The 14100-nt window shown below is 44.1% G+C and overlaps 1 protein-coding gene across 1 annotated transcript; it reads left to right on the forward strand.

The window, feature by feature from the left end:
• The first annotated feature begins 1869 nt into the window (after positions 1 to 1869).
• On the forward strand, positions 1870 to 3700 carry LOC143552060 (1-aminocyclopropane-1-carboxylate oxidase-like). The gene is made up of 4 exons (XM_077042362.1): positions 1870 to 2041; positions 2127 to 2353; positions 2771 to 3104; positions 3244 to 3700. Exons 1-4 carry the CDS (start codon positions 1937 to 1939, stop codon positions 3535 to 3537), a joined length of 960 nt encoding a protein of 319 aa, XP_076898477.1. The 5' UTR covers positions 1870 to 1936; the 3' UTR covers positions 3538 to 3700.
• Positions 3701 to 14100: the final 10400 nt, after the last annotated feature.

The raw sequence follows: 14100 nt of genomic DNA on the forward strand, positions 1-14100 counted from the left end.
TGACGAAAAACGTTACCAAGACTATTAGGATATTAGTAAAACGAACAATATATTTGTTTACTTGTGTTCAATTTGTTGTATGACCAAGATGTGTTGTTTATTGATTTGTGAAGTAAATGAGTTGATTAAATATTGTCACTTTAATAGTGTCTTGTGTATTTGTCCAATCACGTTGCACCCCGGCATGTTCCGCCTTTGGTCGGGGTGTGACATACATGTTCCGCAATCATGACTTTTTTCGAACATTTGCAACTGTCCTCCAACATTAATAATTATTACGACATCATAGGTTGTGAATGTGATTTAGGGAGGGAGAATTCTTAAAATGGGTATTTTTGTAAACATATTTCTAGTTTTACATATCATTTGCATAGAATTCTAAAAATACATATTTAGAAGCAGTCGGGACGAGTACTTTTGGTAACCAAACGAATAGTTTACTAAGCCACTTAAAATACGTCACGCGGCCACAAACCAACCGAAACGACTACATTTAATTGTTGTTTAGTCGTCATGAACATTGAATTTGCATGTCTAAGAAACAACATTCACGACTACTGCAACAATGTTTTCATCGAGAGGAGTAGATCTTACACTTTCCGACACACAAGTGGTTTACCAAAATAATCTTGGCGAGGTGTTTTGTTTACCAAGGACATCGGACCAGTTAGTTTTAGAAATGACTTACTGGACTAGTTAGTTTGCAAACTCAATTAGTTAATACAAGTTGGTCTTGGTCAACGACTGATTCTTCCGATATACATAACCCAATACGAGTATTTTGTTACCAGTTAATTCACCGCTACTAGTTTGGCAATCCGATCTATTTGAAAAATATATAAAAACATTATATAATCCCTTATTTTTATATTATTTTGTTATAAAAATCATTATATTATGTCCCCTATTTTATGTCATCCCTATTTTATGTAATCTTTTATAATAATATATAAAAAAACAAAACGTAAAATAATTTTAAGTGTCTCAATATATTATTATTCATATGCGAATGTATTTTGAAAAACTTGTGTTGATACAATATTTTACAACTATATGTTGGTTTACATATTAACGTTAAAGTTCCTATGTAGATGTAAAAATACAAACTTTAACGTTAATAAACAAAATGGTATACCCGTCCGTATTGTTGGAACTAGTGTCGGTATTCGTTTTAAGGTTTTCGATTGTTGTAACCTATTTTGTTTATTTTCAAATATAATGTTTTATAAAATTCCGCGATATATGCACTTATTTTTATCTACGTTGCTATACAAATTTCATTCGAAACCGTTCCATCACAATGCGCGATAATCCACTGTTCTATTCAAGTCAATAATGACTATAACCAAAACAATGTACCACGTTCACTCACTTTTTACAGTATATAGATAATACCCTAACGATGTAATAATAATAATAATAATAATAATAATAATAATATTAATATTAATAATAATAATAATAATTAATGCATCCAAATTAAAATGGTCAAAACTCAAAAATACAAAAAGCTAGCATAAGGTCACAATACATGTGTAAAACAGCATTCCAATAACAGCTAGCGAATTAATGCATCCAAATTAAAATGGTCAAAACTCAAAAATACAAAAAGCTAGCATAAGGTCACAATACATGTGTAAAACAGCATTCCAATAACAGCTAGCGACTTTTGCTTAGACGTACCCGACCCGGATGATGCCAGAGATGATGTATACCCGTGGCCATTGGATGACCATAACTTTTAAAAGGGTCCTACCTACAATACAATACAATACAATTGTTGCATAATGTTTTTGCAATTTGCGTGACTCCTCTTCCATATTTTCCATCAACACTTTAATACCTCTATAAATTAATACTCGTCTCCTATTCATTCCACATAAACACACACTCATCTCATATCTTTTACACACACACACACACAAGTAACACACTCATGGAGACTTTCCCAGTTGTGGACATGGAGAAACTCAATGGAGAAGAAAGAGGTGCCACACTGAACCTAATCAATGATGCCTGTGAAAACTGGGGATTCTTTGAGGTATATATGCATCATAACTAAGTAATATTTTATTATCAATATTGACATATATTAATACTAATAAGTAATAAGTTGATGTTTGAAGATTGTGAATCATGGGATCTCAACTGAGCTTTTGGACACTGTGGAGAAGATGACAAAGGGTCACTACAAGAAGTGCATGGAGGCAAGGTTTAAAGAGATGGTGGCCAGCAAAGGCTTAGAAGCTGTTCAAAGCGAAATCGATGATTTGGACTGGGAGAGCACTTTCTATCTTCGCCATCTCCCTCAATCCAACATCTCTGAGGTCCCAGATCTTGAAGACGACTACAGGTAGATATTAATTAATTTACCGCTTAATTGTCTAATCAGATTTCTAGATCATGCATGGTAGCTAGCCTTTTTAACCGCTAACATGCTAAAAGTGTTTATGGTATCAAATTCATTCTTGATTAATATATATTATTGATCATGAACCCTCTTTATATATATATGTTTAATATTAATACATCCTACAAATTAATATCGACTCGATATAATACAAATATAACGCAACATCAAATACAATCATAAATCTAATATAAAACTCTAATACACACCCTCTGTCAAGAGCGTACCATATATAGGACTATAAGTTATAGTCCAATATATGGTTCTATATAATATATAAACCTCAAGGCCTAAACAACAACGTACAAATTAAGGTAATACGTAGGTGCTAAAATAATATATATGTTATCTGTACAACAGGTTGGTTATGAAGGAATTTGCGAAACAACTTGAGAAACTGGCTGAGGATATTTTAGACATACTATGTGAGAATCTGGGATTGAAGAAGGGTTACCTAAAGAAGGTGTTCTATGGTGCCAAGGGTCCCACTTTCGGGACCAAGGTCAGTAACTACCCTCCCTGCCCGAAGCCAGATCTTATCAAGGGACTCCGGGCCCACACGGATGCCGGTGGCGTCATCTTGCTCTTTCAGGACGATAAGGTCAGCGGGCTCCAGCTACTTAAGGGAGACAACTGGATTGATGTTCCACCCATGCACCACTCTATTGTTGTTAATTTGGGTGATCAGCTAGAGGTACCTACCTAGCTACATTTATTAATTAATTACACATTTTTATTCATAGTCACAAAACTACTTCTACATATATATGTTTAAAAAAAAATGATTAATTAAAGGGTACGTGTGCTCAATTTAGTACTGAAAACATGCTCAGGTGATCACCAATGGGAGGTACAAGAGTGTGTTGCATAGAGTGATTGCTCAGACTGATGGGACCGGCCGGATGTCCTTAGCCTCATTTTACAACCCAGGGAGTGATGCACTCATCTATCCTGCACCAGAGTTAGTGAACAAGGAACAAGAGAAAAACAATATGTACCCGAAATTCGTATTTGAGGACTACATGAAGCTCTATGCTGCTGTCAAGTTTCAGCCAAAGGAGCCCCGGTTCGAAGCTATGAAAACCGTGGAAGACAGAGTCAGCGGTGGCCCCATTGCGACCGCTTAAACCACAATATTATTGGTGTTTGTATGAGTGTGCATTTAGTTAAATAAAGTTATAAGGTATTATACAAAAAGAAACAAAATGAAATGTATTGGGAGTATGTTCTTATTAGGTACTATTATCTTTCTGGTGTCTTGCAGATTATATCTATGAGTAGTTTCTGTAACTACACCATATCTTGATATATATATATACCGTAATGATTATCTCCAGATGTTGGTATTCTATACTTAAAGATCTCCAAGTTTTCTTGATATTTACATAGAAATATTGTTGACGGAATTACCCGGGATTGTTAGATCAGATTAAGCAATAACTTCATTAAACATTCGATCTCATTAGTTACAAGTACAAAATACAAACTGACTCCAATACAAATAATTCAAAGCATCTTTACACATCCAAAGTGTGCGTTTTTCTCCACAGTTCACGTGAACTGTTAGGGACAACTTGCATTTCCACATCCCAATTCCCAAACCTCTTAAGCTTGTACGTCGCGGGGCTACAAATGGGGCGATTTTGGGCAATTTTTTGAAGGAACACCGCCCCCGGCGATAAGAGGGGCGAACCGGGGGGGGGGGGGGTTGAGAATTTGTCTCCTGTTGAATATATTATTATTTTAATATGTTATGTGTGTAACACCACCATTACACCCCTAAAATAGCAATTCCCGCCCTGTTGAGTGTGCGCCGCATGTCACTTATCCCCTAAATTTGTACCCCCACTACACATAGCTTAATGAGTTCAATAGCATACTTCGATTGGCACACATATAACCCTTCCTTATAATGCACCACTTCAAGTAATAGAAAGTAGCTTAAGTGGCCAAGAAGACAATTCATACGCACTGATCATCTTTTCTTGAAACCGAGCTAATAACTCAATGGATGAACATGTATAGATAATAGCATCTACATATAAGCATACAATTATAAGATCATTGTAATTTGATGTTTAACGTACACAATTGGCTCACTCTTCGTTCTATGATATGCATTTTGTTGTAGGTTTTGTCAATTCTTTCATACCAAAAGCGCGCGGGGGGGGGGGGGGGGGGGGGCTGTTTTAGTCCATACAATGCTCTGTGTAGCTTGAACACTTTATCTTCTCCCCCCATCTCGAAACTTGGTGGTGTGCAACATATATATATATATATAATATATACTTCTTGTAGAGGCCTGTTTAAAAAGGCTGACTTTACATTGAACTGGTGTATAAGCCGACCTTTTTGAGTAGTAATAGAGTGTACTATTTGTATAGCTTGTTGGAAGTAATTTCAGACTTCACGTCACAAGTCGGTGAATTTGAGGGGCCAATGTTGACAAGTAGGTCATATTGGTTATGTTTCATAATTGTATTGTAATTATAATTGTTAATGTCTTGGCCAGCAAGTTAGGTTAGCCATATAAGCATGTCATGGTTAGGCATTATAGAGTGTGTGGTGTGAGGTGTAACCGAGTTAGGGTTCATCCAAAAGGCACACACGAGATGTAACCGAGTTAGAGTTCATCAAGAGTCAAACCGAGTTAGGGTTTGATAGAGTTGTAATCAATTTTTTGAGTTAGATTTTCTGATTATTAAACAAGTTATTTGTTTACATCGTGTTTGATTATTGATTCGGGACTTGATAGCTTCGAAACGGGCAACCTGGAAGAATATCTCTTTATAATCAATATCTTACTCTTGAGAGTATCCTTTAACTACTAAAAGTGTTTATTTCACCATTGGCTCCAACCTTGAAGAGGTAGGTCCCAGCAGAGACCAGTTGGTCCCGCAAGACTCACCTTGAACAGGGACGTCTGCGCAAAGGCCATCTGCTCCCACAGGACACACCTTGCTCATAGAATCTTACGCGCAGTACGCAAGCTGTACACACAGGGAAAGCCTCCCAATGGCGAAGTACCCCGCCTGTTCCCGCAGTTGCGGATACAAGCCATCAGGGAAGGCTACCCGCAGACAGCAGGGCTACACGCACAAGACACTAGCTACTTCAGCAGTCACGTGAAGGAATGAGCAAGGCGGGAGCAATCCCGCCCAAATGAGCCAGTCTGATTCTGAAAGATCTTTTGTACCATACCTACCAAGGTATGGATAGGACAGACGATCTGACCAGAACAGCCCATGAGCCAATCACAGGGTGACAGCTCACCGACAACAGTGCGAGGAGGAGCACCCTCTAGTACTGTTTGTCACTATTAGCCGCTGCCTACTCACCAACCCTTACTGTGGAGCATGCGCAGCCTACAGTTGGTGGAATAGTGTTACTGTTGGCCGTAACCTATTCACCAACCAGCATGGCCTGCGTACAATCCACAGTAAGTGGGACGTGCATAGTCTACAGTTGGTGGAATAGTGCAGCCGACTTTGTTACTGTTGGCCGTAACCTACCCACCAACCAGTATGGCCTGTGCGTAATCCACTGTTGGTTGAACAGGAATACTATTCAGCCGGCTGTACCTTCTAGAAAACCTACCTTCGGCTATAAATACTCCAACATCTTGGAATGGTAAGATCATCTGCTATCCAGTTATCTAGCAATCTCTTAATATACACTTATATTCAGAGCAACCTAGTCTGATTCTCACGCCGGAGGGTGGTCACAAGGAGGAACCCCCCCCTTCTCAGTGACGAGCTTACGGTGTTTGTTTTGCAGGTCTCCTGAAGAACAGCCTTCTCAGCTAGACCTCATTCGTGGGAAACATTACTTAACCCCCAGATTATCTATAATCTGTACCGGGTCACTTAGTGTTTCTTCATTGGCGCCATCCGTGCATAAAAGCTAGAACTATTTTAGTTTTCACAATTTCTGAAGAAATGGTTAACGTTACTCCGGTCCAAAGGCCTGTAACTGACCAAGAAACCCCGGTAACCACCCCAGCAACTGGGGGGAACACCGGCGGTTATACAATCCTTACGAACACTACCCCGACTACCCAAGCCGGGGCAAGTGGAGTAAATATTCCATTGGGGTTCACCGATACCCAACTGGAAAAACGAACGAAGGTCCCTCGCCAAACACTAGATCAAGTGAAGGCGTGGGCCGAAGCACGGCAAAGAGAATTCCAAGCCGAATTGGATGAACGCTTGCGTTCAGCTCAACAGGCTGACGAATTCACCAGTACTCGCCAACACCTCAATATGAGCAGTGACTGCGAGTACTCAGAAGACGAGTTGGAGTCTGATACCGACGCGAACCCTCGCCATAAGGCGAAAGGAAGCGTAAGGACACGGACGTCCAACCAAAAAGGAATTTTGGGGAAGCTTTTAAACCAATCGCGGAGAGAAACCCGCGTGACTTCTCCAAAACCTTTAGACCAACTGCTACAAATGCAGGAAGGTCAAAATTCGCAAGAGACATTGCGGAGGCAATCGCCCCGAGAAGTGCCAAACAAATGTCAAACATTGGCACTTATGATGGTCTATCCGACCCAGACGACCATCTGAACAGGTTCATTGCGGGGGCTACCGTCAGCAACTGGACGGAACCCACGTGGTGCTACATGTTCCAGATGACTCTGGTCGGAGCAGCCAGGGCATGGTTCGATCGTTTACCGATCCACCACATATATGACTGGGCGGACTTTCAGAACAAGTTCAGCCAGCACTTCAGCCAACAGAGGAAGTACACTGAAGAGCAGTGGACGATCCTCAACTGCGTGAGAGAGGAGGATGAATCTTTACTAGACTTCATCACTCGCTTCAACTCCAAAAAGCTTAGTCTCGGCAACATAAGTGAGGATCTGGTTCGCGCCGCCTTCATCCAAGGCGCCGAATACCCAGAACTTATCCGCACGTTGACGGGTAAGGATGGCATGCCATCCACATGGGATGCCATCATGACGGCGGCAAAGCGCTTTGCCGAGACGGAAAAGCAACTGGGAAGGGACCTTCCCCAGAGTACGCACCTCTACACGCAGAGGACAAGAGAGAACAATGTCCGGATCGCCCGGCAGAACAAAAAGAGGAGGCTAGGTATTTGGCAGTCAAGGGTAAACTTTGACACCTCATCCAGCTCTCGCCCTCTTGTTGGCGGAAGGGACAACACACACCCTTCAAATCGAAAACACCGGTGGACGCCACTCACAAAGAGCGTCACGGAGATATTTGCCACGGAAAAATTGCCATGGCCCAAAGCCCCATCGATCCGGCAGAAACCTAATGCGGATCAGAGCAAATCCTGTGATTTCCACGGGACAAAGGGTCATGGTACTGAAGAGTGCACATCCTTGAAGGATATTATTGAAACATTTGTTAAGGATGGAAGGCTTGCACATCTCGTGGCATCGATCAGGAAGGGAGGAAGGAATGACAACCGGTACAGAGGTAACGGACGAAAGCCCGTCGACATCAGCATCAACATGGTTCATGGCAAGGTCAGAGGAAGAAAAAGACGGGTGATAGAACCATGCGCGTGGAAGGAAGCTGAGGTGCGCTTCCCGCGAGTGCCAGGAGGCCCCAGCAAAGAAGGCCCCATCGTCATCAGAAGCCAGCTGGGGCACTACATCACCTCCCGCACTCTTGCTGACAACGGCGCTTCGTCGACAGTGATGTACAGGCAGTTCTTTGATAAGCTGGATGATGAAGACAAGGAACGCTTGGAAACGGTCTACGCTTCAATGGAAGGGTTTGATGGCAGCACAGAAACACCCCTGGGTATCCTATCTTTCCCCGTTACTCTTACTGATGGGAATCATTCACGCACAGAAGACGTGGATTTTGTCGTGATGAAAAAGCCACACCACACATACGACATCCTATTCGGAAGAGATGGGATGGCAAGATTCAACGCCGTGGTATCTTCAGTCCACGGCATGATGGGATGGCCAACAGCTGAGGGTGTAGCAATGATCTCTGGCATTCCCCAGGTATGCATTGCATCTGTCTCATCTAAACCCAAACCGAAGAAGGCTAAACCAACCGTCACTGAACCGGAAAAATGGGCCTTCAATGGCAAATACCCCGACCAGGCCGTTACCATTGGACCAACAATTGTTGATCCCACCCGCACCTTACTCAAGCGCTTACTGCAGAAAAACGCTGACATCTTTGCGTGGACACCAGCTGACATGACTGGTGTACCCCGAAGTAAGGCGGAGCATAAGCTCAAATGCGATCCGGCTGTTACGCCAATCGTACAAAAGCGCAGGGTAATGGGGCCTGAACAAACTAACGCGTGTAGAACCCAAGTCAAGGAACTCCTTGACGCAGGCATCGTACGCGTTAGTAGATATCAAACATGGGTTGCAAATCCCGTAATGGTACCGAAGAATGACAAACAATGGCGCATGTGCATAGATTTCAAAGATTTGAACAAAGCATGCCCCAAAGATTGTTATCCGTTACCAGAAATTGATCTCAAAGTGGATTCGTTGGCGCCATTTCGCCTTAAATGCTTCTTGGATGCGTATAAGGGGTACCACCAAATCCACATGGCCATTGATGACCAGGACAAAACCGCATTTCGGACGCCCGATGGTACATTTTGTTATAAAATGATGCCATTCGGACTTAAGAATGCAGGGTCCACATACCAACGACTAATGGACAAAGAGTTTCATGCCCAAATCGGGAGAAACTTGGAAGTCTATATGGATGATTTGGTCATCAAAAGACTCGAGCCTGAGGCGATGTTGAAAGACATTGAAGAAACTTTCAACACGCTCCGAAAGATAAACATGAAGCTCAACCCGAGCAAGTGTTCATTTGGGATGGAAGAAGGGAAGTTCTTGGGAGTCATTGTTACTAAAGATGGCTTTAGAGCGAACCCTGAAAAGGTCGAAGCCATTGTTAAAATGGAATCACCTACCACCATCAAACAGGCTCAGACACTGAATGGGCGACTAGTCGCACTTAATCGCTTCTTGGCAAACCATGCGGATAAGTCGTTTCCTTTCGTGTCAACACTGAGAAACTGCTTGAAGAAAACGCACTTCCGCTGGACACCAGAAGCGGAAGCAGCTTTTCAGGAGATTCGGTCACGCCTGATCGAACTCCCAACGCTTACAGCACCACAAGCGGGAGAGGAGTTAATCCTATACCTTTCCGCAACAGATAGAGCAACCGGGGCAGTCTTGCTAGTAGAACGAAAGGGCATCCAGATGCCAATCTATTATGTTAGCCGTGTACTAACAGACGTAGAAACCCGGTACTCTATCCTCGAAAAATTGGTCTTAGCACTTATACACGCTTCACGCAGGTTAAGACGATATTTCCAGGGCCACCCAATCACCATTCTCACCAACTTCAAACTCTCAAATGTTCTAGGCAAACCCGAATTATCGGGACGTCTAGCCAAATGGGCAATTGAATTGGGAGAATATGCAATTAAGTACAAGCCAAGACCAGCCATAAAAGGCCAGGTCTTGGCCGATTTTATTGCAGAAGTCCCCGTTTCGCGGGAAAAAGAGTGCCAGGAGGAGGCTCAACCCTCCCCAGCACAGGACGTCAATGATGTCTGGCGACTCTACACTGATGGAGCAGCCAGTAACGAGGGTTCAGGCGCAGGGTTAAAATTAACCAACCCAGCAGGCCAAGAATATACTTACGCTATTCGGCTGGACTTTCCAAGTACGAATAACGAAGCCGAATATGAAGCATTCTTGGCCGGTTTGAGAATTGCGCGTAAGATGGGAGTGAAAAACTTAGAAGCCCACGTGGATTCCATGCTGGTGGCCAACCAAATAAATGGAACATACACGGCTGTGAATGACACCATGGCCCTGTACCTCGCCCAGGCAAAAACCCTTATGCGTGATTTTAGTGATTGTAAAGTCATACACGTCAAGCGCAGCGAAAACAAATCTGCGGATGCGTTAAGCAAGCTTGCATCACTAGCCTTCACCCACTTGGGAAAGGACATCCGCATTGAACTCCTCGAAGCACCATCAGTCCCGCACAAGGAAATTTGTGTCATCCAGAACAATACAGAAACATGGATGACACCAATAATAAATTACCTTGCAGCAGGAATACTACCAGAGTCAAAAACACAGGCAAGAAAACTACGCTGTAAAGCACTGAATTATCAACTCGTCAATGACATCCTTTACAGACGTAACTTTCTTGGCCCACTCTTGAGATGCGTGGACAACCAAGATGCCAACTACCTCCTAAGGGAAGTACACGAAGGCATCTGTGGGGTACACGCAGGTCCCCGCGCTGTTGTAGCCAAGCTAAACAACGCGGGATACTTTTGGCCAGGGATGCATACGGATGCACTGGCATACATCAGAAAATGCAGGTCTTGCCAGCTTTACGCACCTAACACGCATCGCCCGAAAAACGAACTGGTTCCAGTCACTTCTTCGTGGCCATTTCAGAAGTGGGCCATCGATGTGACAGGCCCATTTCCTACAGCAGCAGGAAATGTTCAGTTCCTAGTGGTAGCCATCGACTACTTCACCAAGTGGATAGAAGCAAAACCTTTAGCCCAAACAACCGCAAAGCATATCAAAAAATTTATTTGGGAATTTATAATTTGTCGTTTTGGACTTCCACAGAATTTGGTGAGCGATAACGGCACCAACTTTGCTGACAAGAAGCTACAACAGTGGCTGAAAGAACTTCAAATCACCCACACCTTTACCTCAGTGGCACACCCGCAAGGTAATGGTGAGGTGGAGAGAGCAAACAAGAGCATCGTCGAAGGCATCAAGAAAAGACTTTTGAAACACAGATCCGGCTGGGTGGACGAGCTTCCGCACGTCCTTTGGGCAAACAGAACGCTGAAGAAGGCCAGTACGGGGGAAACCCCGTTCAGCCTCACTTATGGCACGGAAGCCATGATCCCGGTCGAAATTGGTCTACCCTCACCAAGGGTCTTGAGTCAGCCAGAAGACAATGATGCGGAAAGACGGTTGGATCTTATGCTAACCGAGGAACGCAGAGACTTAGCCGCAGTGCGTGAAGAGAATTACAAACGACAAATGCAAAAGTACTACAACACGCGGGTAAAACTCTGCAACTTCAAGGAAGGAGACTACATACTGCGTAACAACGAGGCTTCGAACCAAGAACGCCCAGGAAAGTTGGCCCCAGTCTGGGAAGGGCCATATGTTATCAAACAAGTTCTGGGAAAGGGCGCATACCGGCTCGAAAGGCTCGATGGCACTCCCATCCCAAGAACATGGAATGGAGCTCAATTACGCAAATGTTATATGTAGATCAATTCTAAAACTTGTAAAGAAAAGGCCAAGAGCCACTTCTAATGGAAATGATTCTCCTTTCATAATGTGTTTACCTTTATTCTTATGAACTCCCCACTGGTGCCGGTGTTTACCACATAAAGGGGGAGAAGTAAGTCGTTACGTGTGGAAGGCGGCAAAACCCGCATAAACACAACGTTAAAAATAAGGGAAACCTACACGCAGGTATGATGTAAGTAAAGTTTAGCCATCCTTGTAAGTGCAAGTGACGGTCTTATCCGCACAACCACAAATAAGGAAGCAAAACTTTAAACTATCATTTACCACGTTCAAAGGTTATCCTAAAAAAAAAAAAAAAAAAAAAAAAAAAAAAAAAAAAAAAAATACAAGGAAAAAAGTAAACCCTACACGCAGGTCAGGTATGGGTAAAGTTTAGCCATCCTACCAAGTGCAAGTGACGGTTCTATCCGCACAATCACGAAGGAGGAAGCGAAACTTTAACCCACTATCAACCACGTTCAAAGGTTTAACTTATCCTAAATACTTAGAAATGAGGAAAACCTGCACGCAGGTCAGATAAAGGTTAAAGTTTAGCCATCCTACCAAGTGCAAGTGACGGTTCTACCCGCACAATCACGAAAGAGGAAGCGAAACTTTAACCCATCATCAACCACGTTCAAGAGGTTAACTTATTCTAGAACACTTGGAAAATTGCTAACTTAAACTAAGTATGCAAGTCATGAGTTTATAAAGCAAGGAATCCAAAGAAGGAAATAACAATCTTATACGCAAAAAAGATTTATATTTCAATAATATATTACAAGAATGGCCGGGTTACTACCCGCCTAGAAGAGAATCTATACAAGTCTAAGCAATGGAAAGGGATCTTCGGGGTCAAGCTTCAGGGCCGCCTCCACTAGGACCCGCTCCATCAGAAGAACGGGGTGGTTCGAGGAAAGCTTTGAGGACAGCTAACCCATCATCAGCAACAGCTACTTCATCCACCTTTTCCACCACTGGATGCGGGAAGGAGGCGTATTGGTTCAATGCTTGGTCGTAAATGGCTTCGGTATCCACATCGAACAAAGGGAAGTTGGAAGGCGGGACGCCTTTCTCAACAAACCCTAGACCAAGCATGAAGCCGGCCTTTTCCCCATCATCATGAGAAGCGTTGAGGGCTGTGGTCATAGCATCATCGTAGGAGGTCTCTGAAAAGACCCGACGCACAACCTACAAAGAAAAAAATACAAGTATTAGAACCTTTTCTTACAAAAGAAATGCGTGAAGATAAATCTAAACATACCTGAGGCAACGCTTCTCGAAGAAGCCATTGGAGGGCAGCTTGAGCTTCGGTATGGGCGCGTTCGGCTTCGCTCTTGTTAAGGTTGGCAAGTAAAACTTCCTTAGCGGCAGCCTCTTCGACGCCCTTAAGCTTCCGCTCGGTTTGGTCAAGCACCCCCCTCTGGTCCAGGATTTCCTGGAGTTTCTTGGCATCTTCCATTGCCAAGGCATCATGAGCGCGTTGAAGAGCCTCTAATTTGCCTTTCAGCTCCTCATTCTCCAAACGCAGAGGCTCAGCAACGGCTTCAGCCTGGGCAGCCCTCTCGGCTGCGTTTCGCGCAGTTTCCCTGGCCAGCCGAAGCTGTTCATTCACAGCTTGGGCAGCCTTGGAACGGGCCTCGAGTCGCGCCTGAACTTCAACCTCGAGGGCCTTGAAGGCCTTCTCCTTGGCGGCGGCAGCTGCCGCCAGCTGTTGGTTCTCCTCCCAGAGAGCACGCGCTTCAGATACGTCTTTGGCGCGAGCTGCTTTCAACTTGTCGTTTTCACGACAAAGCAGCTCGATGCGCGGCTGCATCCGGGCCTGGAGAACCCGAAGCTCATTGGTTAGCCTACCCTCCTGGTAGCTAGCCATGGCTTCCCCCAACGCACCATGAGGAGCAGCGTGGCGAGCCCAGTCCACGCACTCCACAGGGGTACGAAGGGTTGTTCCTCGGCGTATGTTCCATCGTGGAACATACACTTCATTGGAATCCGACACTGCAAAAGAAACAAAGACAGTAAGGAAAAGATGATAAAAAAAAAGGGGAAAAACAAAGGAACCCTACGCACCTATAGGGTCAATGACAGGCCGATATCCGCCAAACCCATCACCTGAACCTAAAGGAAATCCATCCAATAGGTCAGGCAGATGGGAAGGTGGCAAAGATCGGCGGGAAGCCCTGCGCGTACCTGATGGTCCGGCTGTCGGTGCCGGTGGCGCGGGCATGGTGGCAGCCGCCGTGGTCGCCGTCGTGGTCTCCGCCGCGGTCGCCGCCTCCTTAAAAGCAGCAGTAACCGCCGGTTCCGTGAAGGATGCTGTAAAAATCGCACTCACGGCCGGCGGTGACGTCATCTCGGCCGGAACAGTTGGCTCGACGGAACG

Source organism: Bidens hawaiensis, unplaced genomic scaffold (genome assembly GCF_021521415.1).
Source record: "Bidens hawaiensis isolate Kalapana, Puna unplaced genomic scaffold, B.hawaiensis_p1.1 tig00016758_1, whole genome shotgun sequence".
In the NCBI taxonomy this organism is placed as follows: Eukaryota; Viridiplantae; Streptophyta; class Magnoliopsida; order Asterales; family Asteraceae; genus Bidens; species Bidens hawaiensis.

Bases quoted from the DNA above. Each gene is read 5' to 3' on its own strand.
- LOC143552060 (XM_077042362.1), top strand. From the start codon at position 1,937: ATGGAGACTTTCCCAGTTGTGGACATGGAGAAACTCAATGGAGAAGAA. The intron at 2,042-2,126 runs GTATATATGCAT...TGATGTTTGAAG, and splicing joins AAAACTGGGGATTCTTTGAG to ATTGTGAATCATGGGATCTC. The intron at 2,354-2,770 runs GTAGATATTAAT...TCTGTACAACAG, and splicing joins GATCTTGAAGACGACTACAG to GTTGGTTATGAAGGAATTTG.